The following is a 26,222-nucleotide window of genomic DNA, read 5'->3' on the forward strand; positions in this document are numbered from 1 at the left end:
TGTTCAGAATGAAGAGTTTGGTCACCTCAGCACTAAATTGGATAGCGCATGTCTTTTTAATGATATAAGGGGTTTTAGCTCAGTATTCCTGAAATCCATCCCAATAAGGGAACAGTCTGTCACTGATGCCTTGAGTTGTGGGTATCACACAGGTAACACTTAAATAAAGTAAATCTTACATGGTGCTGATCTCAGACAGACTACGTACTGGTTTTGCCTTTTGAGGACTAGCCTTGCATGATGACAAAATTCGAGCTGTAAAAGCTCCTGTTGTCAGAGGTGGCAGGCCTGATGCTGCTAGCAGAAGTGTGGACCGGGCACTGGGACATTAAATCTATTTTTACCTTGTATATGGTTGGATTGCTGAATTTCATGCACGCATTTGATGAAAATATGGGATAGATGAGTAAGGACACCAAAGCTACTCCCACAAGTCTTAAGTTCCTGTATACTTGTATTGCTTGGGTTCTTCCAGAAGCACAAGTTACAGTAGTCATTGCTGGATAAGGGAGGTAGGAGTATTGACTAAAATGTTACACTGGAACGATGTCATGCTCTTAGTGGTAAGAATTTAACCCTGCCTAATTGAAATTTTGCTTTCTTCTGCTTAATATAGGTCCCCTTTCAGTTGTAACCCATGCTATCCCTTTTTATTTTTGTTATCAAAGTTATTTTGAAAAGATAAACTTACATATTGATACCTTGGGAATGTGCTGTGCTCCCCAGTGGATCAAGGGGGACTAGGCATTGAAAGTGGATTTTATCAATTGATCACAGTGACCATGGTTGCTAAAAACTGAACATGCTCTTAGGTTATTGAAGAAGAGCCTTGCTTTCAAAGAGTTCTAAGTGCTTGAGCATCTATTTAAAGTAGTTAGAGCATTGGGAATAGTTAGATATGTTAACTTTGGGTCTTTTATTTATTTCAGTGATTCAGCAGTAAACTGTTGAAAAAATGGCTAAGAACTTTTATCCCAAACATGCAACCAAACTTAAGGAATAACTCCCCAAAAGAAATATCCAAGGAGAGTTTGTAAATGAGGAAACATTTTGGACAAAATATTAAGTGGTGGTAATTAATTAATAATCAAAGGAACAGAAGTCACTGTCACAAGCTGCAGAGTGATAATGGGTGGTTTAAATGTTTTACAGCCGTCGACTTCTTCAACCAGATCAACATGCTTTATGGAACCATCACAGACTTCTGCACAGAGGAGAGTTGCCCGGTGATGTCTGCTGGCCCAAAGTAAGATTATTTTTACTCATTGTTGCATGTGTGCATAATTTTTGAGATGATTTTGTGTTTGAAAGAGACTAGCTCACCTGAGTGCCAAAGAAAAGATAATCTCTGTGGGTGGAAAGGATGTCTTCTCTTGTTACCTGTGAGGGAAAAAGGCTTAGCCCTTTGTAAGGGATTGGGAAATGGAAAGGTGCTCTCATTTCTTTTTATTTTTCTTTAGCCTGGGAGGTAGCCTGGCTATCAAAACTGTTTTCTCTTTTTTTGTTCTGAAATGTTAATGAGGACTTTTAAAATGAAGACTGGAAGCTTTTATCTGCCAGCACTCGATTAAGATTTAGCAAAATCTTTCTTTTAGGTGTTTGACTAGGTACTGCAGAAAGAAACTTGGCTGTAGTTTCTGTAGTCTGAGTTAGAATCCCGTACGCTATCACTCAAGTTTCACTTCCTTGGTTGTTGCTTACGCTTTTGTACATATACCCAACGTGATGTTTGTGTTTGCTCTCTCTCCATCTGCTTCACGTCTTCCAAAGAGGAAAATAACTGCATTTCTGAGCAAGTGGAGAGGGAAGGCACTGCTTCCTTTTTACCTTAAAATCTTAAATAAACAGCAAAGGAAACCAGTCTTCTCTTCCCCTTTTTCCTCCTTCCTAATGACGTTTGTTGTTACTGTCTGAAGCCAGTAGCTGCCAGCCAGTGAGGTGGGGAGCCGAGCTCGAGCCAAGTGGTGCTGCTGGAGGGAGAGGGAGGGTAGGAGCTCTGCAAGGCGAAAGCAGCCAGACCCACTGAGAAAAGGGTTGGTGCTACGCTGGTAAACTAACAATGGTTGCTGCTGAATGCCAAAACCAGTGTGGGCAGGCAGACCTGCTGCTGCAAAGCGGGGAAGGGGGGTGAAAATACAAAAGAAATAAAGTTTACTATTATACAAAAGATCTTTGGAATAGGCTTGTGCAATAACATAGCCCATTGTCTGCTTTGTGCTTTGGCATGCAGAACAGGCCCTTGGTTATTAAATAAGAGCATGAAAATATTTGTTTGCTTTGTTTGTCTGAATGACAAGCAGTTACTTGGGGACGGAGGTTAATTATTAAAGGCTTAGCTTTCTGGTTGCCAGTCTAAACAATTTATTTCTCTCCAAAGGCACCGATAACCATTGACGGAAATTGATGTAGTACTCAAGCGGTTATGAAGCAGGGTAGGAGAGAGTCGCTAAGGCCAAGAAAAGCATTCTACCAAGTTTTTAATTAGGTGACCTTGTCCCTCGGATTTGCAGAGCATTCCCCAAACTCTGCAGGCCCCACCTGTGCTCAGGGATGGGTTTTGTGAAAGAGGGTCAGAAATCTGCCTGTGTTTGAGGGGCCAGGGCCAGGCGGGCACAGGAGCAGGTGATCTGTTTGGCTGGTGGTGACTGGCAGCAGAGCATGTATTGTGGTTCTGGTTTGAGTGAGCACGGCCTTTCTTTAAGTTAAAGGTGACCTGCAAAATATTTTTAGGGAAGTACTGGTAGAAAACCTACTAGAGCAACAGCTCTGATATTTACAGTTGTTGTTTTTTCTTCTCTCTGTTTCCTGTTATCTTCTGACTCAAGCTGTGCTAGTCAAGGAGGCGCTGAGTCTTATGAGCTCTTCAGTGCTTCTAGGGTGAAGGTTGCTGTCTGCTTACATGCATGGCTGAGCCGCCACCGTTAGTGCATACTCCTCTGTTTCAGATAAAAGGCTGTGAGTTGGCTGAAACAATTTGTATAAGGTCATTTGAAACAGGTTAGGCAGCAGTAGCATGAGTAGCTGGGGAGAACTAAAACCATCAAGCGCGCTGTGGCTTTACAGTCTGATTTCCTTTTATTTATTAATTTTCTGTGCGAGTTAGGTCATGTAAGTTAGTTGCAAGCCAGTATAATTACATCCACACTTGGGGTTTTCTTTTTATTTTAGTAACTCAGAGTTCGGAGTGCCTTGGTATTCTGCAGACACAGGGCTATGTGCTCCCAGTGGAAAAACATTTATGGCTCCTATATTAAAAAAGGCTTGTAAGCTGCTGGTGCATACCTAGGTAGCTGTTTGGAACTCATAGTGGCTCAGTCACAATTTTTGTAGCACAACTGACAAGCCTGAAGCAGACTATGGAAAAACAGACAGCTCACCTGGGTTTGTATGGGGGCTTGGTGTGTTTATTTTTGATGTTGGGATGGTTTCCTTCTCTCGAGGGCTACCTTCAGTGATAAGCAAATACCTGGAGCTGGGTAGGTACCACCTGGGTACTCTGGTTTTTCTTGGTAGTGACCTTGACCAGGAAGCCTTGGCTGAGGCAAGTCAATTTTGGGGACCCACCAAAGCTTCCTGGTTTGAACAGGTGTGGGAGTGGGGGAGCTGAATGCTGCTTTTAGGTTAGGAATGATAAAATCCAACTGAAATCCAGCTTGGCCATTTTGTTAACATGAGGCATGTGTGCTGGGAGATCACTTACATTTATTTTGGACTTGTCTTTGCTGGAAGGATTGCTGAATAAGTCTAACAGGGCATTAGTACCTTGAGTTAGTTAAGAATTGGCATAGACATCAAGAACAGATCTCTTTCCTGCTGCACAACTCATTGTCTAATAATTTGAGAAAATTATCTGATTTCTTCCAAAATATATGCTTTCTCTTAGTGATATTCCATTCTTTTCATGTCTGCAAAGACAAGCCATTTTTTACCCAAACAAAACCTAGCTGGTTTTCACCTCCTTACTGTTCATGTATAAGTTTAGTCACCATCAATGCAATGGTCATGATAACACATTAAGAACCTGCATAAAAGTAATACGTTTATTGACCAGTATGGGATGAGGGGAGTTCTCTTTATTTTCCTCCATGGTTTTACAACCATGCTTTAAATAAGAACACAAAGGAAGGACGTGTCTGCTGCATTTTTTAGAACTGGATGTCTGAACTGAGGCTGTCAAATCCATATTTAGGCATTTGAGTGAGTGAACTAAGCTCACTGTTAGCGGTGGTGAGACACTTCTGATTTTTGTGAGGCTTCAGGTCCACAGTGCTTCTAAGTTTAGATGTCAAATATGAGTAGTGTGACACTTGGAAGTGGACAGCCTCCCAGAAATCCTCCACGGGTGTAATACACTGTAGGTGAATGTTCATGTGCTATCTTCCATCCAGTGTATTCGTAGCAGTAAATAAAGAAATAACCAGTTAATCAGGTCCTGGAAGTACCCTGCATCTCTCAGCAATGTCTGTCCTTTTGCTTTGTTTTGGCACTCGACTTTGCACCTGTGTTCCTTGATGACTGAGACACACAACAGAATATGGCACTTTCTTTTCACTCTGATTTAGTACAATTTTACTGAGATTTAGAGACAGTAGGTCCAAATATATGTCCAAGAGTCTTTTAAAAGATGTCATAGAGCCGCGGTATCTTATTGCTCTTGGAAAAGGTAACAGCTTTAATTTTACTTTAAACCTTTTTTTCTCCAAGCCAAGTACTTTTAATTGGCTGATAGAGAAGCTGGTCCTATAAATGTTTATAGTTAGAGATGGAGAGATGGTTTCTAGTGTGAGAAGCACCATTGGGTTATCTATTTATAGATGGCAAATAACTTGCATTTATTAGTATTAGAGAAAATTGATTTTGGTTTTATGTTTAAGAATCCCTTTTTTTTTTTCTTTTGCTAGAATTCTTGAGTTCTTTTTTTTATGGTGACGTTTTTAAGGTTGTCAGAAGAAATAATTTTCCCCTCCCTTGCTGACCCCAAGCCCTTTGACAGTGTAGGGACAACCATGAACATTACACACCCACTCTGTGGAGCCTGGGGAGTTTGACTTCATTTTTGTCAACGCACATCTTCTATGTTTCTTAAGAGCTGTGTTATTTAAAGGTAATTCTATGGCGCTCCTTTCTCTAAAAAATGCAGAACTAATGCATTGTCTTGGGAGAGGGAGCTGTCTTGGGGATACATGCTATTTGGATGAGATTTAGCATCTAATTTAGATTTTTTCTTGTTATTCTGTTTGCCTCTAGATTGAATCTGGCACCTTAGCTAAGAGCTGGCATTTGTCCTATGTTAATACCACTTAAAACTCAGTGTTTGGGTAATACTGGGTGGTGAGGAATACAGATTTTGTTCATGCTAGAAATACTGTGGTCCATTCACTGCGTATGGAATTTCCTTGTGTATTTTGAGAGATGATTTCAAAATGCTTTCCGACCTTCTAATTTCTCACCATTCTAAAACCAGGGTCCTTTTATAGCATTGTTAGCTGCACACTCGGAATTGCTCATCAAATTTGTTTGTTTTGAAAATGTTTCTCCAGTTACTGTTCTGACAAAACTGAACATGTTAAACAGAACTTGAAGCCAAATGGATCAGATACGGTTAAGCTTTGTGTGAAATGATGTGTATGATCTTTAAAATAGAAGACTTTCTGAAATGTTCTCACAATACTATTTGCAGATAGCAGGAGAAAGTTCAGGTGGTGCTGTTTGCACCCCAAACAGTGTGGTATGCTACCACTGTACTGAAAACCTAACAGCTGAGCATGTTATCCTCCATGAAAAGAAGAAATATTAGCTGTTAATAACATCTCTTCAAATTCTTCTCAAGAGAACTGGGATAGAACGTGTAGATGCAGTGGGTAGGTTTCCTGTAACAGCACGAGTGAGCTGACAGTGCTACCCTTGTGGTTGTTTTTTAATAAGAGGAGTGGTTGGTGCAGCTAGTCTGAGCCATTATTCATTCATTTCTTTGGGAGGATTTCAGAGCTGCAGAGCTCAGCAGTCCTTTTCGCTTCTGCCTGGGCAGCAGGCTTGCCCCGCAGATAGCCACTCTGCAGCAGTGCTCTTTGGCCGCTTGGCTGAGCAAGGCTGGATGATCTAAAACAGACATGGGGAATTATGCTGCGTTTAGATCTAAGAGAGGGCTACGCATAGCTGTGCTGATGAGGCGAAAAGAAAAAAAGAAAAAAAAAAAACCTGCTCAGATGTTAACAGATTGGCAGGGAATACTAAGATATATGCATTTGTACTCAGCAAGAAACAGAAAGGAACACTGTGGTTCACTTGAAAGCTGGTATTGTCGGACTCCCAGTGTTAAACACAGGTTGTTTTAGTGTTGTTGTGTCTTTTTTTTTTTTATTTCTTTCTTTTATTTCAGCTATATGTTCCCATGATAAGCTGTTTTCTCTTCTGTCTGGGCTTGTGTGCATTGCGCACCTCAAACCAGCCAAAAAAAATCTGTTCTGTTGATTTCACAAGGACTTATTTCCGGTTGTGCATGCAAACAGATGCTGTTTAATACAGCTTTCCATGGCTTTATAATTCCTCAGGTTAATGTGGCAACAGTGAAATGAATGAAGCTGGAATCTACTCCTTATGTGCCATGTACAAGATGTCAATGCCATTAGCCCTTTGAATAGAAAAGGATGAGAAGAGTGCATGTTTTATTTTATTTTTGGTGACATCAGGGCTTTGCTGAAGGTGTGATGTCACCTTACTTACAGATAGAAAAACTAAGCTAAAAGACTGCAGCTATCCAGTAAGTTGGTAGCAGAGCTGGAAACTGTGACTTTGGGCATCTTGGGCTAGTTCTGTGTGCTGCCTGGTAATACTAGACCATCTGATACGGATGACTATTTAATCTAGAAGCTTTCTTCTAACTGTTGGATGAAATGCACTTTACACCAGCTTCCGTTTTTTAATAGTGTTCCTTGACATTAACTTACTTCTGAATCTCGTCCACACCTTTAATACAATTAGAATACAATGTAAATTTCTGATGTTTCATATCAACAGCTTGTAATTTATTTTGTTTATTACGGGGAGACTCGGTACCGAGCAGTTGCTGATGACGTTGGGAGCACTTGGACCTTTGTTTCAAGGAAGGGCTGTGGGAGGGTGTGGGAGTACAGGGAGTGGTGCAGGAAGAGCCATCGTCTAGGCCTTGTTACGAATGATTCACTTGTGTTAAGAAATGTTTTGCTGTCATCCCACCCCAGATACGAGTATCACTGGGCAGATGGGACAAACATAAAGAAGCCAATCAAGTGCTCCGCACCAAAGTACATAGATTACCTGATGACTTGGGTCCAGGATCAGCTGGATGATGAGACGCTATTTCCTTCTAAAATAGGTAACGTAAATAAAGTAAAATTGAACGATGTGTTTGGATTGCAGTTGTACATGAATATTGGAGTCTTGTAGCATTGTAAGGTCTCCTAAATGACTATCCTGGAGTAGGACAACTCTAAAACATAACATTATATATAGAAAGACACTTCGATCTGTTAAGAGAAATTTCATGTGGTAGTACATGAGCTCTGATCCATGTGTTAATATTTTTAGTAAATATCTAACAATTATGAATGCAGGAAGCTTTTTTTCTACTTAACTGTCTTTTTTGATCAAATCTGATTTTTTTTTTGTTTGTTTTGAAAGGTGGGTTGTTTCCTTAAAGATACGTAGGAGGGTCTCTAAACCTTATAACCAATAAATTGGAGCAAACTAGCAGATTTTTGATAAAGGAAAGAAGGTCCTCATGGGGAAGTTCTAGACCTTACTTCCAAGGAAGCTGAACTGCATTTTTGATCCTAATTGCATGATTTTTTTTCTTTTCAAATGAAGACGGAAGACATATTTTTAAGAGGGTTTCTTGCAGAAATGAAGGAGGAAAATAACGAACAACCACTGCTCCTGAAATGAAAAGGAGAAGAAAATCCTGCTGGAGGCACGGAGGACAATTTGTTCTAAAGCTCCAAACTGGCAGTTTTCCAATACACTGCTACTCACAGGGCTATGAACCATTGTAGAAAAAGGAAGGGAGAGCTCTTAATTGCTTGTATTTTGTCCATAGCTTCTGAGGCATTTGACACATTTCCAATAAGCCTATTCAGAGTAACAGGGCCACCTGTCAGAATCAAGTGGCATTTGTTTTTACTTATGTTAAGCAGATATGCAAAGAAGATTGGTTAGTTTGAGAAGAGTGACAAAAATCTAAATCTTTTCTGCTCTGTAGATGTGAACACAGTATCTTCATGTACTGTGACACTTGTTTTAGTGTTTCAGGGTAGAGTTCAGAGCTGGGGTAGAAGTCTTGTTACTAAAAGGAGTGATATTAAATACTTAAAGCTTGTATTAAAGCGGTGCTTAAAAGACTATGTCAGGACTGGATCTTTTTTTCACTTCAGCATATACTTTTTATGATTGTAAGTATGAAAGAAAACAAGTTAAGACTTATTTTTTAATAAGATATATTTTTGAAATGCAGTGATGCCAAAAGGGACTTAAAGCCACAGCCAAGCAATTAGATATGAACTTTACATTTGATGCAGTAGCCGATGAAGGAAATGTGATATATCTATAAGCAGGACAAGCTGAAGTAAAGTGTGGAAATTTTATTTCTAGAATTTTAAAGCATTACTAAGATCATGATTGGCCACCAGCATCCAGCTTTGGCTACTGACAGGGCTTCTGACAGGACTTCACCAGCTGGAAGGACTGCAAAAGAACTAAGCTGTCAGGGAGATCTGCTACGTGTTGAGAAGCTAGACAAATTTCATCTACTTAGATGGTCGATAATTGTTGGTTGTTTTTTTAAAAAAAAACTTGTGTTGGCTGAATAGATTATTGCTCCCAGTGGCTGGTTGCAGTTTCTTAACCAATATTAATAAAACTTGTATACCGACAAAGATTGGCTGTTGAAACTAATTTTACATGTCCTGGGTCATTTTCACGGCAAAGAGTGAAAGGAGCATGTGTCAGTTCTTCAGGAGGCAGGTAAGAAAGCAGTAGCCTCAGGCAAAGGGATGATGATGAGCTGGATGGAGACAGAATCTCTTCATGGAGCACGAGACAGCTGGGAGACAGCATTTTTTCTTACTTCACTTGTAGCCATGCAAACAGTAAAATATGATTGATATTGAAGGGGATTTTAGCTACCAATGCAAATGTATCTGGTGTGTTCAACATAGAAATGTAGTTGAATTTGTCTTGGGATGAATTCGTAAGCCACTGGACTACTGGAGGGAGAGAAACCTCCCCTGCAGTCTTCTAATGAGCTTGTCATTGTGCATTGGTCTAAGTGCATTGTGTGACTTACAGACAAAATTGCTGAGTGAAATGAAGCAGCCCTTCCTGTGAAGGAAGCACAGTGGGGTGCAAGAGATAAGGTTGGGGTATAATGGGTTTTAACATAAATGAACATGGCATGGGTGTTTAAAAATAAGCCATCCATTTTTCTTGTTTGTAGGTGTACCGTTCCCAAAGAATTTCATGTCAGTGGCAAAGACGATTTTAAAGCGTCTCTTCAGAGTTTACGCTCACATTTATCACCAGCACTTTGATCCAGTTATCCAGCTGCAGGAAGAGGCACATCTTAACACTTCTTTCAAGCACTTTATATTTTTTGTTCAGGTAAGCGTGGCAGGAACGTTACAGTTATGATTATTATCTTGAAAAGTACTGTATCAAAGCAACACCCGTTCAGTTTCATAACAGTGGGTATGTTTGTGGATGAGTCAACACCTCCAAGGCTCCAAGAGTATGTCTCATGGTATTTGTATGTATATTCACTGCTAGAAGTATTCAAGGAATTGAAACATTTTCAATGAGGTATTCATTTGCTCCCAAATTGAATAGAAAAAACTGTTTCCTAGCAAAAAAATTAAATAGGACAGTAATTTCTTACGAAAGAAAGAGGGGGGACAGTCTCTGAAACCATTGATTAAAGATTACAAAGAGAGTGTTTGCTACAAGACTACATTCTTCTCCCTTCCCAGCCCAACAAAGGGCATCTTCTTGGCATGTTTCCTCCCCTTAAATGGGGAAAAAAGCTTTAGGCGGTTAACTTTACTATTTAGATAATGGCAGACAGGCAGAAAACAATGTAGTTGGCTACGCCTGGACTGGAAGAGCCTACTACCATATGACTTCTGTTGGAATAAGACTTCCTACTTGAGCTGTGCAGATATAACTCTGTTTGTCTTTCCCCTCACCCCTGTTACAGGAATTCAACCTTATTGACAGAAGAGAGCTTGCACCACTTCAAGAACTGATTGAAAAACTCACCTCTAAGGACAGATAAAAGGAAGAGGATTTTTTCAAAGTCACTTGTTTCTTTAAGCGAGCGTGTGGTATTTGTTTTTTGTTCATTTGTTTTTTAAAAACAAAACCCTGTGCTGTTATTCCTGACAGCCAAGTTCTACTCTCTGCTTTTATTAGGGGAAATCTTTTGTCTGTTAGTGACATGCAGTAAATAGCCTTTTTTTTCTTTTTTTTTTGATAGTTGTTACTCATTGTGGAATTTTAGCAGGTGCTGACTGTTTGTAAAGGAAACATGCTTGGTTGGGGGATTGACTCTGCTGGTGGATGGGTTCTGTATTGTGTCAATGGTAGCCCATTCTCATGAAGTCCCTTAAAGACTTCCTTACATTCTCTAAGTGCCTTGGCAAACTCGCTTCTGAGGTGCAAAGCACATACAATACTGAACATTGCTGGAAACAGAAAATACGAACTAACACCCAAGACACTTACTGATACTTGTTTTAGAAAAAAAAGATATATATATACTTACACTAAAAAAGCCATAACTTACTTAAATCAGTGATCTCCAGCTTTTAATACAAATATTTCTTATTTTTTTAGAGATTAATATAGAATTTTTCAAAAGTAGATATTTCTTATAAAGAGAAGCGATATGAAGCTCTAGTCGCCAGATCAAAATGATGAAGGAGGTGTCAAAATTACAGAGAACTTGTGGTTAGCAAATACTTACACGTCTGTTGCACTGTTTTTTGCTTTTTGTGGTTACTTTTTTGTAACAGGTGAGTACAATACCAATTTGGGTAGGGCACTTCTGTTAAGTCTCCTAGCGTTTGCCAAATGAACTGTCATTTTGCACAAATACAGTTAGGGAAGATAGTAGCAAAACTACACTGGGGTAATACGAAGAAAATCCTGCCTTTAAAAATAACTAACGAGATGGTGTTTGTAAGTTAGGAATAAAAAGCCCAGTTCCATGGAGGAGCTCTGATGGATAGTGTTTTCTGTAATGGGGAACATAGGTTGAAGGGAAGGTAATTTTGTGAGCCATTTAGGATTTACATTAGCACGACAACGTTCTCCCCTATCTAACTGAAATGTGACCTTCCCCCACCTGTGTTAGTCTCTCTGTCTCTCTAGCCTTCTCTTGCCTCAAACCAGATACAAGAATCACCTGTGACAAGTTCACTTTTGGGGCTGTTGCACACAATGGCTTGGAAGTCTCTGCTGCAACTATATCAGTTGGGTTTCCCATTGCAGAAGCCCATATGACTCTCTTCTCTGGTTCATTTAGGGGTCTTGTCAATGCTGCTGCATTTGGGCTTCAAATAAATATGCATTAGGGTCTGCAGTGTGCTATCCTAGTTGCCAGATCTGATACAATAGGTGGTTAAGGTTGGCAGACTTTGCTAGGTTGTGACTTTCCTAAAACACCATATTTAGATCTGAGTAATGTGTATGTATCAACTGACCCATGTATACTACTTTGACTCTCAAACCTTAGAAATTTACAAGTAAACTCATGGCAAAAAAGTTGAGCTTTATTTTGGGCACCTCTGCTTGACTGAAAGCGTTGAGTAAAGGAGAAAATGCTGTGCAGCAGCCCGCAAAATATCTAAGTGGCCATTAGTATAGAGAGCTAAGAAGTATTTAAGCACAATAACAAATATATGTTCATTTTGGAGACAAGAATCGTTGATTTTGTGTTAAAATAATGTACTTCAAAATCATCAGAAGCTTATTTTAAGAGCAATATTGTTCTGCAATTGAGTTAAATTACCTAGTCAGCGTGAGAAGCAGTTTAAACTTCTGTTACTTCTGTCTCTCTTTCTTACCAGACTGGAGAACAATTGAGAAGACATAGTACTGAACAAGAAAAATGGCCTTGTGTGCTTTTTTTCACAGCTTTTCATTTAGAAGTGGAAACTTTTCTTCTTCTTGTAGAGCAGTAAAGAGTGGTCATGCAGTAGTGTTCATAGCGAATTTAGGTTTGGTTACAGTAAAGTTAGATACAGAGACTGCTTGCAAAACACCTGGAGTTTAGCATAGGTAATTCAGACAGCCCTTGGCTTCATTAGAAGCTTTTCTAAAGTTCAAAAAAAAACACAGAATACATTTTGTCTCCTTTGCAGGTCAAGGTCAATATCCAGTAGAAGCTGCTTATAAGTTAAGGACAAGGGAAAATTTCACTTATTCTGTTTCAGCTTCTTCTGTCTACACAGAATGAAGACATTTTCCTAATAGGTAACTGTCAAGGGGGTTTCTTTACTGTGACTTTTGTTAACTTGAGAGTTGGGATTGGATTACATTGATCACAGTCCACACTGGAAAGATGAAGTAGGTCAAGCTGATGATGCAAAGAGAGCTTTCCCTCAAATGTCTTGACAGACTCCTAGCTTAAAAAAGATAGAGTAGGGACATACCATTTTGCAGCCAGTCACGATATTGACTCTCCCCTGTGTGTACGTGCACGTGGGAGGAAAAGAGAGGTGCCATGTGTCTGTTCTCTCTTCAGTGAGTTGGGGGTCAGAAAAAAATGTGTAAGGTAAAAGAAAACTGAAGGCAAAAGTACATAAGAGAGACAAGCACAATTTTCTTCCCTTTGTCAAGACACCTATGACCGCAGTATTCACCCCAATGCTTTTGTCAGTCTTCCTGTTCAGAGGGCGTACGTAGTCTGACAGGCATCCCCATGAAATTTTGTTGGCTGGTGAAAGAGTCAGTCAGTGGTGTAACATCTAAATCCTGCTGTCAGGAGTCGATTAATGTGCTAATAAGAAAGGAGCTCCCATAGGCAGAACATCCCATGTGTTGGATTGGGCAAGTACCATCCTTTTTAATAGTTGCAAAAAGAGTTCTCCTCCAATGCACCACATTTATTTTATTTTATTTTATTTTATTTTATTTTATTTTATTTTATTTTATTTTATTTTATTTTATTTTATTTTATTTTATTTTATTTTATTTTATTTTATTTTATTTTTTAATTTTTTGTGCTGTATGGTACATTCAGCAAGGTAGCTGGGAATGCAGTAGGGACAGTGCATGATTCATGATATCTTTGCAGCTGCAGAATTGTTTTGAACTTGAGTAGCATGCCTGACATCTGATCGGGATGCAACTCAGAGCCTGGTTAGGCTGCTGTAAGCTCTGGGTGGAGGGTTGGAGGGCTCTAATTTAGTTCAGGACTAAATGCAAAAGACTAACATCTTTGCAGAGCTCTGGGGGTGGAGAGCACCCACGTGACTATGCAAAAGCAGCTTAGCTCTTGAATTCGAAGTGCAGTATTTTAAATGGACTTCAGTCATGCAGGAAGCTGAATTTAGAACAGGATCTTGCACACACAGCCTTCTATGCATACTTCTATCCAAAAAGTGTTTAATGACTGAAACTTCTAAGCTTGAGGGAGATAGGCGTTCAGCTACAGAGGCGTGAAGAGTGCTGCGGATGCAGTTGGAAATTAAAAATCCTATAAACTTGCTAGTGAAAACTGCTTTACTGAGTTGAGTCGCTACAGCTCAATAGGCTGCATGCATACATTCACCGTGCTGATAAAGCTTACTGGACCCTTTCAACCAGTGCTACAGTTTGTGTTACCACATTGCAACAAGACGTGACAGTGGCACAAGTCTGCACCAAGGGGAGATACCCTCTATTAGATTTAAAGCTTTTTTGTTGGTTTGGTGGCATATACAAGAAAGAAATTAAAAAGAAGAATACTTAAAAGTAAGGATTTGCTGTGACTGGTAACCGTTGCAGTTGCTCTCCTCATTTTTTGCAGACTTGCACTCTGAAATATTTTTTTTTCCTTTTTTTTTGAACACCCAATTCTAGAAATTCAGAGGCATTCACTGCAGTTCAGCAAATCAGAATTTGAATGTATTACTTAAAATATTACTCCTACAGGGATTGTGCATTTTTTTTGCATTTAGGATTTGGCAGTAGAAAACACTTCTACAGAATAGTTTCTAGGCATGTAATAAAAGCTTGGAGATCTTGATTTGCCTGACAACTGTATGAACACATTGTTTAATTATACAACACTTGAAAATAACATTAAAGATAAGCATGCAGTGTTTGGGATTCAATATCCCTATGCTGTTCATATTTGCAGCTTTTAATTATTTTTTCCTTTTTTGCTTCAAAAAGATGTGGGACCAGAAATTCATGTGTGTTTACACTTGTGAAATAAGGGCACATCAAAATGCTACACAAAAGTTGTCATGTTTTACAAGCCGAATCTGGGTAGAGTGAATATGTTCATAAAATAGTGCATCGGTTGGGGGGTGGCAACCCCCCGGATAAAACCCAGAGAAGTGAACCCTGAACAAATGTGCTGCTTTAGGCCGGTGTTACAAACAGTCTCTGTTACGTGTCGTGAGATCTTTGAAACAAAACCTTTCTGCTTTGTGGCCATCGGGAGCAGAAGGTGCCGATGGGGCTAAATCAGGCTGGGAGCCGCCAGTGGTTGCTGAGGCCTTCCAGTCTACTGATGTCCTTAAATTCTGCTGTTCGGGGTGTTCTTCAGCTACCAGCGTATTCGACCATGTCAGTGATGTGGGTGGTAACTTCAGGAGGTCATCTACCTCAAGCCGGGATGGGACAAACTGTTAGTTAAGCACGTTTGGCCACCGTTGCCAGTGTTGACACTGTTGAGATGGTGTTGGATATGTTATGCTTGCAGTCGTTCATATTCAAGTCAGGGATACAAGTTAATTGTGCAAATAGAAAAGAAAAATGCCACATTCTACTGTTGCAGGTAGCTGAATGGTAGGTGAGGGGAGAAAACAGGTTTCAAGGGGCCAACGGCCCGTCTGCAAGCATCAAGTTTCTTTTACTGCTTACTATGCAATGTAGAGCTTTGAACTTTAGCTTTTACTTCAAGCTGCAGAGGAGCACTGTCCTTCTTCAGTATTTAGGAGCTGAACACTCTCCCAGTCTCCCTGACACTCACTTAACAGGTAAAGGATACCTATTTGCTGCTATGGACTTTATGTACCTTTCAGATGGTTCCTTTCTGCTTCTTGCCCCCCTTTCTCTTGAACCACAAGACACAGTTTTATTATAAACATATCCTTTTTGGGTAGTTTTTCTTACCAGCCTTTCCCCCCTTCCTACCTGCCAGAGTGCTATATTACTGTATATAAAACACCCCCTTTTAGTTGGACTATTTAAAGAGGTGCAGCATGAATACAGATTCCTTGCTTTACTTTCACTAAAAGATTCACCGTTACTCTGAATCTTATTTCTTTCACTGCTAATTTCAGTTGTTTTTTCCCAAACTGCACTAAAACCACTAGTAGTTTTACGAATGTCTGTTGTCTTTTCCTGGATCTTATAAGATGAGGCTAACATCGGTCATTGTAAGTGTTAAACCTTTCTACTTTCATGCTTTTCTTACAATTTCCTTTTACCAGGTTAAGATTGCAGTCTAGGTAAATATCAGATTACGTTTTTGTTTTAGAAACAAATTCCCTGAATTGTTCATAGAATATTGTATTTTTAGGGGAAATTAATTTTTATAGCCACTAAACTATACTCATTATTTTTGTACATTTGCAACTTCTGACATTTTTCAGAGATATGTCGCAGAGGGAACGCTTATTTACATTGCTGTTTTATTACTTCTGTGTGCTGTAGTCGTGTTGCTTCGTACCACAGAAGCACATACCTTGCTGTGCAATGGGAGAGAAGAATGCAGTAGGAGTGAATGAGGTTTCAATAAAAGGTCACTTCTGAAGGCAAAATATATATATATATATATTACAGAAGCAACACTAACCTTTCCTCCTCTTAAAATCCTAATAAAATATGGGAGAAAATATGGTGTAAAATGCAAGACGAGAACCCTTACTGTAAGCTAACTGTGCCAATATCGCTTCAGTTTGTAGTCACTGATTGTTCCTTTAATTTTAAATGACAGCTTTTGATTTACAAAAAGAAAAAAAAAAAAGTTGAATGTCTGAAAATTCGCAACATGTTTATTTGAGAGTTGTAAATAATGTATACAGATCGTTGTCTGTGATGGGACAAAATATTTAAATTCTAGTTTGTTTTGTTTTGTTTTGTTTGTTTTTTCAACAAGGAGCTGAAGGCTGTTTATAAGAGGAAAATAAATAGCTTATGTTTGACCACGGTTGTCTCGTTTATTTTTTTTTTTGCCCGTCCCCTCAGGGCGCCGCCACCCCTGAGGCGGGGCCGGCGCGCGCCAAATTCAAAAGGCGGGCGCGAGCGCGGCGGCGGAAGGGGCGACGGTTATTTCCGTTGCGGCCGTTAGCGGCTCGCGCGGCTGCTGTGCGCGCGCGGCTCCCTCACACAGCGCCTCCCCCTATCCCCCCCCCCTTCCCGGTGCCGTCCCCTCATGGCGACTCCCCCCAAGCGCGGGCGGCTGGAGGGCAGGGTGAAGAAGATCGCCGTGGAGGGCAACATCGGTGAGTCGGGGGGCGCCCCGCCGCCTGGCTTGGTGCCCGGGGGCGGCTTTGCCTTTCTCCGGTTCCGTCCCCAGAAGCGGAGTCGCGGCGCGATAGCGAGCCGGGGGATAACGCGAGGAGAACGTCGGCTGCTGGGAACGCTGCGGGGGGGTTGAGGGGAAAAGCAAGCTTCCCGGGAGGGCTTTTAATTTGTTCGCCTTTCTAAGGGTTTATTTTTAAAGGGTTATTCTCTCCTGCCTTTCCTGTAAAGATTTATTCGTTCCTGACTGAAGCATAAGACACCTGTGTAAATGCAGGCTGTCAGGTTAAACTTGTAGTGTTCAATACCTCCCTCAGCAAACGAGAGAAACCTGTTTAACAGTTGTGAAGAGCAGGAAGTTCCTTCATAATAAGATGCTCTTTCTTTCTTTTTTTTTTTTTATTTATTCTTTTTTTTTCCAAGAACTGAGCTCAAAATTGAGGGTAGGAGTTGTAAGGAGTAGGTACCAGTTTGCTGACTGGTGCCTGCTCCTGCACTTGAGAACCAACTGCTTGTCATCTCTCAGCTTTAAGTACCCCTCTTAAAATCTTAGCATTTTTCACTTGGTGGTGGACTTGCATGCTGTATCTTTGAGAAAACATCCCTTCTGCTTTATGTTTCTTCTTCGCTATTCTTTTTTTTTTTTTTTTTTCCTGAAGTGTAAATTGCAGCAACTTTGAACCCAAGAGTGGACCACCAAGCAAATGTAACTTTCCAGATAACTGACAGGCTTGCTGTCATTACTACTTTGATATGAGTGTTGTAAGGGTTTTAAAAACACAAAAAATAGTGCTTCACTCCCTTGGTAATTTGTGGTGCACTATGGTCTCTGAATCATACCTGAATGAAGTCAAAATGATGGTAGACACCCGTTTATGATACTTGAAAATAGTTGTTCCCTTGTTAAAGAACAGTAGCCTTTTTGACTACTGTTCTTCCTCAATGCTTTTCTACAGCTGCAGGGAAGTCAACGTTTGTGAATATCCTCAAACAAGCTGATGAAGAATGGGAAGTTGTTCATGAGCCTGTAGCTAGATGGTGCAATGTTCAACAAAATTCGGAAGATGATTGTGAGGTATGATAAACTAAGATGAAACTTCATTTTTCTCAAAACCAGAAGACCACAACCTCTCTAATATGAGAGGCTTACCATATTTATTTAAAAACAGGAGCTGACTACATCACAGAAGAGCGGTGGAAATGTGCTTCGGATGATGTATGACAAACCGGAGAGGTGGTCTTTCACTTTCCAGACCTACGCCTGCCTCAGCAGAATTCGGGCTCAAATCAAATCCCTTGAAGGCAAACTCAGAGAGGCAGAGAATCCTGTGGTCTTCTTCGAACGATCCGTCTACAGCGACAGGTATGTTGGACGTGAAGTCCTTCGAGCAAAGAGCAAAATCCTCCTAAATACAGCCCAGAAATAAATAACAGGTGGAGCAGGCCTGAACTTCATCACTTCCTTCATCTTAACTTTGATACAGGTGAATCACAAGGATAGCCTTAAGAGGCTTGTTAGCATTCTCTCAGCGGTGTTGACAGTGAAATAATTTTACTGAGTTGAGGGTTTATACTTCTGTTAAATAACCTTGAACTCATAGAATTGAATCATTTAGATGGGTAAAGACCAGTAAGATCATTAAGTGCAGCCATTAGCCTAGCACTGCCAAGTGGTAGCACTACCACTAGACCATGTCCCTAAGCACCGTACCTACACGTTTCTTGAAGACCTCCAGGGATGGTGACTCAACCGCTTCCCTGGGCAGCCTGTTCCAATGCCTCACAACCCTTTCAGTGAAGACATTTTTCCTAATACCCAACGGAAATCTTCCCTGGTGCTACTTGAGGACGTTTCTTCCTGTCCTTTCACTTCTTTCTTGGGAGAAGAGTCCGACCCCCACCTCAGTAAAATCTCTTTTGAGGTACTAGTGGTAGCTGTAGAGAATTATAAGATTGCCTTCAGGCCTCGATAAACTATTTGTAGTTTCTTACTCTTTCTGGGTATTTTTTTTTATGGTTTGTGCATACACATTTCCTTTTAAATAAAAAGAGAGTACGCAACAACAAAGAGCAGTTTCTTTGTTGCTTGCTCTTGTTTTCTTCTGTGCTTCATGAAAAAGGTCTAGCTGTTCTATATTGCTGTACCTCTCACTGTGTAGTTGCAGAAGGTTAGATTTGATCACTGAATTCCATCACAGAATCCTTAATCCTTGTTTGCTGCATTCTAATAGATTGTAAATAAATTTCCACAGTGTTTCAGTGGCTTATAGATTACTCCTGAACAGATACCTGAGCTTCAGTTTTTACTGTTCCTTGTGGATGCTTCTGGAATAGACAGAGGTACAGAATGAGGAAACCAGCTGTTTATTTCCTGTCCAAATATTTATGAAAGTTACACAGTTACTATGTTGCTTCTTTTCCTAGTTGCTGCCCAGTAGTTCAGGCAAAGAACTTGATAACTGTATACAAGCTTAGTTTTGTTTACAGAACTGTTTTGTGTTCACAGATATATCTTTGCAGCTAATTTATATGAGTCTGATTGCATGAATGAAACAGAATGGACTATTTACCAAGACTGGCATGACTGGATGAATAAGCAGTTCGGTCAAAGCCTAGTGCTGGATGGGATCATTTATCTCAGAGCCACTCCTGAGGTAATGAGTAAACAATTATGACAACAGAGAAAATGAGTACCTGTTCTGTGCCTTCCTGTTAAAATGTGGTCTTTGTATGTACTCCCATGGAATTTTTTTCTGCTAAAAATGCAGGTTTTAACTATGATTTTAGGACTTTATGACTGAAGAATAATGTACTTGTAAGGAACTCTACTAAGGTCACGGTTCTGTGTCATTACATCTCACTATTTCTTTGTTTTACGGACGGTTTTGAATGTCTATGACAAGAAAACAGTTGAAAAACTTGCCTTGAATGTAATCTTTTCAAAATACTGAGCTATTCTTAACCTTCACCGTAAGAATCCTAATGATTAGAGTTCAATTTAGATTGTAGTATTCCCCCAGAGACTATAATACTTGAGTTATTACTAATACCGTCTGGAAGTACTTAACATAAGAATGTTCTTTCAGATGTAGCTTGTGTATTTGTAAATAAAATGTGAAGATAATGTTTTTCTAATTATAAAAGCAGGTTGTTTATATGATGAGAAAACCAGAAACTACTACTACTGGTAATAAAATAAGTGAAAAGTGCAAAATTAGCTATAGGATCTTTGGTGTGACAGAATAATTTATAGTTAATGCCTCAGAGGATACGGGGTGTGTGTTTGTGAAGCCCTTTCACCTGGAGCAATGGAGCTAAGCCAGATGAATGCATTTGGTTGATGCAGTGCTTCAGCACAACGCTTTGATGTCTGGGTGTGCAATGTATTTTAAAAGAAGGTAACAACATAAATACCACTCTTGAGCATGAAAGTTGCACAAGAGGATAAAAAATAAGAGGAGTTTTAAAAGGTTCCAATTGTAGTAACTAACTGACTTGTAGGTCACTTCCATACTTCTCTACTTTGATCTTTTGTTTTTGTGCTTAACAACTCAGTAATGTAACATGCTAGATAGAGTTTCTTTGAGGGCTTTTTTCCTAGGCTTATTGTCAAGGGATTTTTTTCCTCCTTTAGTTTGAGAATGTATACTTACAAAATTAAGCAGTTTTAAAGAATTTTGATCATCTTATACTGGAGGTGTTGGATGTGTTCAGGACTGAAACCAAGTATGGCATTCAAAAACAGAGCTCTTTAGACCCAGAAATGCGTAAGGAGATTTTGAAATGCCAGTCTGTAATGTTGTAAGGGTGCTTCTATTCTCTTCCCATGCAATACACCGGTCCCCATGTTCTTTTAATAAAAAAGCCTATTTGAGACATGCCTTGTAGCGGAGAAACAATGCAATAAATTTCCTTGAGTCCTTCTTTGATTTTGAAGATAGTCAGTAGGCTCCATCAGCTGGAAATGGAGCAATGTTTCCTAAGATAGGAAGCAAGTTGAACATTCATTTTTGACATATTTTGCACAGTAAAAAGGGTTGTCGGGGGGAAAACAAACAAACAAACAAAAAATCCCACAAAACTCAGCAAACTAGACTTACTCTGTATGTCTGCAAAAACAACCAATCTCTTTTCCATTTTTTCATTTAGAAATGCTTAAATAGGATTTACTTGCGTGGAAGAGATGAAGAACAAGAAATTCCCATTGAATATCTGGAGAAGCTTCACTACAAGCATGAAAGCTGGCTTCAGCATAGGACACTGCGGTAAGATCTGTTTAACAATTACTTTAGGATGGATAAATGCTCTAAGAATGTTCTATAATGCTTTTTCTACTATTGAAACTTCGGCTTTTCCTTTGATATATCAAGTCGAACCCCAGGAATCTATTTATCTATACATCCTTAGTGGTATTGACTTTATGACGTGTTAATTATTGCTAGGACATGCAATGTGCTTTCAGCTCTTTTCACATAGAGCTCTGCCTCAGAGCAGATGGTTCAGCTGAACTCATTCTAATATATGGCTGAATTGATTGTTGGGTCCTGGGGGAGCAGTGTGTTCAAGGATCAATAATGTATCCTAGGAGCTACACTGTCAATGTAAGCTTCTTTGTTTATATTCAGAATTCATGGCTGTGATTTAAATGTGCAGCTCTTTTCATGGGTTTCTTAATAACAAAAACCAATGGATACGCGCTTTTTTGCAGCTACTAATATTTTCTTTGTTTCTATTCCCATGCAGAACGGATTTTGAATTTCTACAGGAAATACCTATCTTAACATTAGATGTTAATGAAGACTTCAAAGGCAAAAAGGACAGATATGATCACATGACTGAAAAGGTAAAAAAATCTTGTGAATAGAACAAACTGATTATTTAGATTAACTGACAACCTGTCAAAATGATTTTAAGATGATACTTGCTTCAAAAAGCGTGCTGTTCTTCGAAGTCAGACTGATCTTCAAAATTGTGCCTCTTGATGTAACTTCTAACCTAAGTTTTCGAGTTGGAAAAAAAAAAAAGTAAACAAAAAAGGAAACATACCAGGCTTATTTGAGAAAACTTTGACAATTAGTTTTGTTTGCAAATGTAATGCCGACTTTAAACCCTCAAATGTTTAAAGGAACTGTTATTTGCTGTGTCATGCTTATAACATCGTGCAGCTGTCCTAAGAAGGATGGAAGTGTGAGAGGATGAGAAAGGCTAGCTGATGAGAGGAAGAAAGAGAGAGGCTACACAGGTCGGATGTTTGGATTGAAGTCTTCCCTGTAATATGTGTGAAGAAGTCTAACCTAGAGTGCCAGTCAGTGGAAGAAGGTGGTTCCAGGTGCTGTGAAAACAGAGTACAAAACCATTAAAACAGACAGCGGAAGGATGAGTTTACTGAACCTGCAGCTGAGTTTTGATGCAGTGAGTCAATGAAAAAATACTTTAGGTTTTGTAGTTTTTTCAAACTAAATGAAAGAAAGTAAGGCTATCCTTCGGTCTTCTGGTAAGTCTGCTACAATAGGGGACTATATAATGTGGCTAATGCAAAGAGACTCTTTAAAAATAATATATTATGTAATCATCCTTCTAAAATATTTACAGTATGGGGTTTGTTCAGTATCTGAACCTGCCTTATAGCCTGCTGCAATACTGCTTAGTTGGGATCACATTCGCTAAATTGGCAGTATCATTAAAGCTTTTCCTTTCAGTTGTATTTGATAGTGTTATTCAAAATCCTTCTCAAAAGCAGTGATCTTAACATTCAGGAAGTACTCTTCAAATATAGCTTCTTATTTTAATTGAGAAGTAATGCAGAATCTAAATCAGAATTAGTTTTTTACTTGAAGGCATGGAAAAAAAATATTGGTATGAAAAGAATTCAAGCTGAGATTTTTGTTTGCATTGAGAAAATCTAAATCTTAGCACCAACTGGTGTAACACACACAAATGTTAATTACTCAAGTGTCTGGTAGTTGAATCATGATGGGATTCAGATAAGGACAACCTGATGTGTTTGAGTAGTTGCAACGAGTTCCAGGCCTTAGCGATGTTAAGTGCACACTCTTCCTTTCTTTGGCAATTGCTTGTTTACCCTCAAGGAAAGTGGTTCTGTCCTTTAGAAACAGTTTAGCCACTGAGAAGTGGAACTGTTCACCTGATTAAAACTAGTATTCATCATATTTGCCCCTTTAAAGCTTGTCAGTTGGTGGAAAGACTGATCATCCTGGCTGTAGAATTGATTTTCTTTCTGCCTGCACCAAGAATGAAGACCAGGCTCGGGCCTGGTAGGGATTAAGATAAATAGGGATTTCAGTGGAGTTTTCTCCTGCGTAGCTGTGATGCTACCTGTGAACAACCTAAGCCCTGTGTTGGCCTTATTTTTTGGGATTTACCAGGTGGTGAAACTGCTACGCTCTTCTTGAGGCTGGGTGCTTTGGCCTTTAATATGTGGTTATGGCTGGTGTTGATTCAAAACTCACATGTTTCCTGCTCGCCTCTATTGTAATGCTCGCTTTCAAAGATCAGTCCTAAAACTAGTGCCTAAATCATTTTTATAAATTTCCTCATGCAGCATTGTTGTTGCTAATTTCTAAAATGGATGATGGCTGTCTTATGATTACCATTACTCTGGCTAGAATGCTCGGTTCCCTTCACTACATGAAAGGATTTGACCTCTTTATTTCTGCTTCCTTGAACCCTGAAATAGGAAAGGAATGGTCATGATATGAGAATGTGATCCAAGATCTGTTTCCATTTCACATCAGGAATTTAGACAAAACATTTACAGATGTGCCCTGTATATGAGAGCTTCTGCCAATGGAATAACACCGTGTTCTCTAGTGAATTGTGCATATTTTTCTATGCAGTAGTCTAGCCTGAGTGGAGGGAGAGGAAAACTCTCCTAGTTCTGATTGTATCACAGTGTAGTTGCTAGGATGATCTGGAATCCTTTTGAAAGAGAGGAGTTTTGTCCCTAGATGCTGGATTCCTTCCTTGGGTCCTGTAATGATTAGGTTTTAAATATTTTAAAGAAGGTTGCCTGGGCCTCACTGCCGCCTCTTCCTACCTCTGTGCTTTAAAGGAATTTCCTCTTGGGGAGAGGGAGTGGCGGGGGCACAACAAAAAGGCTGCATACCTGTGATAAGAGCATTCTCAGTTTTTGGTAGTGACCTGAATTGAGGATGTTGTCTAAAGGGATTGCACCTTAAAGCATGGTGCTACTGTGCTGCTTGGCACACTGCCTCTTTTGAAGTCATTTCTTGTGCAATTGTAAGGATTATTTGAAGTGCTGCACTGGGTCTTGGTGCTCTAAGTAGAACATGTAGACCTCTGGGTTCTAGGTACTGTTCTATGGGCCAGAACTTCAGTGTTAATTTTCAGGTAGCATTTGATCCGTTCTTCAACCACAGGACATGGAGTTTAACAGTACCTGGAATATTTATGGCATTGTCCTACAGTATCAGATCTTTTTGAAGGACTGTGGTTTTGCTAGGTGGTGTTTTATTATTTATTTGCCAACCTCAAATTATGAGGAACCCATTAAATGGATTAAAGGGGCATTGGGCTCTTCATTGACATAAAATATGAACAGTGTTGTGGTACTGGGCGTGGCCTGATGTTTTCCAAATGACAGATTTTTTTGAGGTGGTCATTATCTTCCTTGTGTTTAGGTTAGACCTGCTTTTAAAGGAATTCATTTGTGATGTAGGGTTGTAGTTTAGGAGCGTGGGAGGAACAAGCGTCATTCCAACGCATTGCTCTTCGTACCTGCTAAATTACAGGCACTCTGGCTGCAAAGAAGTTCTTAGTGGACAAGAAATGGCATGGACAATCCTATTTATTTTTCCCAGTTCCTGTGTCCTGTAGTATGGCATAAAGCAATGGAGAGGTAAATGTAGTTGCTGTGTATTTGTGTTGATAAATTCTTTCTTGGTTGACAGTATGTGTTTCTTTTTGCAGGTGAAGGAATTTTTGAGCACATTATAATCCTCTTTGAAGCACAGACGGAGCCAAACTGTTCCAAACATCTGTGTGATCAAAGTCTGAAGTACATTTTCTGCTTTTATAGGAGGCCTCTGGAGAGGCAGGACTCAACCCTGTTGATTTAATTGTGAGGAACAAACAAACTCTGTGAATAGAGAAATTATTAAATAAATCGCTAGGTCTGTTGAGGATTATACAAAGTAATATGGACAAATTCTGAAGATACTAGCATCCTGCAAGTTCCTGAATATTCTGCCTGTTTCTGATCAGATGAATAACTTCTTCTGGAGTATTTTATAGCATTTTTTAATTTATTTTGTGACCAGTAGCTATTTAATTTTCAAGGAAGTAGTGTTTTTTCTTAGCTCTCTCATGAAGTTTTCTAGTGGAGTTGACTTGTTACTGGTGTCTTACTGTTCAGAGGAAGAAAACATAAATGCTTACGCTGGTGAGGAAATTTTAATATATCTAGGAGTTTTATATTTACAAGATATATGAAAAGTCATCTGACAATTTTGATAGGTGAAGTTGTTTTCAGAATACATTGAATTGAAACAAATCCAGATGTCACAAACTCTGGAGATACCATCTTAGTTTTTAACCTGTTTATATTGTGCACTGCAAGATAGAACATAAAGAGGCTTTCATTTCTCTAGCATGTGTTGTGTTGTTTTGTTTGTTTTTTTACCCTGAACTCTCTGTAACACAGCTGGTTTTGGCTGTTTTTAAGTTCCTTTTTTCCTGTAGAGAAGTGTGTTTGTTTGATAGGTACTGTAAAGGGAAGAAGAAAATCTTGCAAATGATGTTCAGCTCTAAATGACATGTTTCTAAATGTTTACTTAGCTATGTTTTGGATGTCAGAGGCAGCTTCCTGCTGTTGTTAGAGCTTCTTCATTTGTTAACTGAGCCTTCTGGGTGTTCATATGTAATACTGCAATAGCTGGAGTAGGCTGTCCTTAACCATCACCTTGTAGTAAGAAGGGGAGAACTCTGTGGAGTAGCTGCTGTTTTAGTGCATTTCGTTCCATTATCGGAGCCACTTTTGTTTCAGGTGCAGAAAATATAAACTCTACAGGGTGCATGTCTTTACGTATTGTTTTATGTGCTGTTTTGTTCAGCTTTAAGCACTTCTGAATGATTGCACAGTTGGCTTTTGAATGCAAAAATTCCATTGTAAAGTATTTTATTGTCTACTATGGTGTCTGTGTAACTTGCTAATTTGAGATGAAATTTCCTCATTTGTTACTGGAATTGTGCTGGTGTTCTCTAGCATTGACTGAAATAAAAATGGTTGGAAAGACTTCTTTGATGCTTAGTATTGTTAGCTCCCTTGTCTTGTAAGACAAATAATGTAGATCATTGGTTTGTGATATTGGTACAATGGATGAATTTAAGATGATATATCCTTGGAGTGTTTGAAGTATGTGTTAATATTTCTGATGTACTGAGATGCGTCAGATGTCACTAGCTTCAGGTTCTTTCATATATGGGTATTGCCTTTACGGGATAGAGACAAAGGATTATATAAAATATATCTG

The 26,222-nt window shown here is 39.4% G+C and overlaps 2 protein-coding genes across 3 annotated transcripts in view; both read left to right on the forward strand.

Annotated features, from left to right (window-relative positions):
* Window positions 1–16,391, forward strand: part of MOB1B (MOB kinase activator 1B) — a 48,367-nt gene extending 31,976 nt beyond the window's left edge. For both annotated transcript variants that reach the window (XM_068679296.1, XM_068679297.1), the window contains 4 exons: window positions 1,153–1,246; window positions 7,221–7,354; window positions 9,470–9,633; window positions 10,226–16,391. In XM_068679296.1, coding sequence (XP_068535397.1) covers window positions 1,153–1,246; window positions 7,221–7,354; window positions 9,470–9,633; window positions 10,226–10,303 — 470 coding nt within the window. In that variant the 3' untranslated portion in view covers window positions 10,304–16,391. The remainder of the gene's footprint in view (window positions 1–1,152; window positions 1,247–7,220; window positions 7,355–9,469; window positions 9,634–10,225) is intronic.
* Window positions 16,392–16,501: 110 nt separating this feature from the next.
* DCK (deoxycytidine kinase) lies at window positions 16,502–25,984 on the forward strand. The gene is made up of 7 exons (XM_068679294.1): window positions 16,502–16,691; window positions 17,667–17,785; window positions 17,880–18,073; window positions 19,217–19,364; window positions 20,860–20,975; window positions 21,454–21,553; window positions 24,661–25,984. The coding sequence occupies exons 1-7, from the start codon at window positions 16,622–16,624 to the stop codon at window positions 24,685–24,687; spliced, it is 774 nt and encodes a 257-aa protein (XP_068535395.1). The 5' UTR covers window positions 16,502–16,621; the 3' UTR covers window positions 24,688–25,984.
* Window positions 25,985–26,222: the final 238 nt, after the last annotated feature.

Source organism: Anas acuta, chromosome 4, assembly GCF_963932015.1.
Source record: "Anas acuta chromosome 4, bAnaAcu1.1, whole genome shotgun sequence".
NCBI lineage: Eukaryota > Metazoa > Chordata > Aves > Anseriformes > Anatidae > Anas > Anas acuta.

Bases quoted from the DNA above. Each gene is read 5' to 3' on its own strand.
- DCK (XM_068679294.1), top strand. From the start codon at position 16,622: ATGGCGACTCCCCCCAAGCGCGGGCGGCTGGAGGGCAGGGTGAAGAAG. The intron at 18,074-19,216 runs GTATGTTGGACG...TTGTGTTCACAG, and splicing joins CGATCCGTCTACAGCGACAG to ATATATCTTTGCAGCTAATT. The intron at 21,554-24,660 runs GTAAAAAAATCT...TTCTTTTTGCAG, and splicing joins ATGATCACATGACTGAAAAG to GTGAAGGAATTTTTGAGCAC.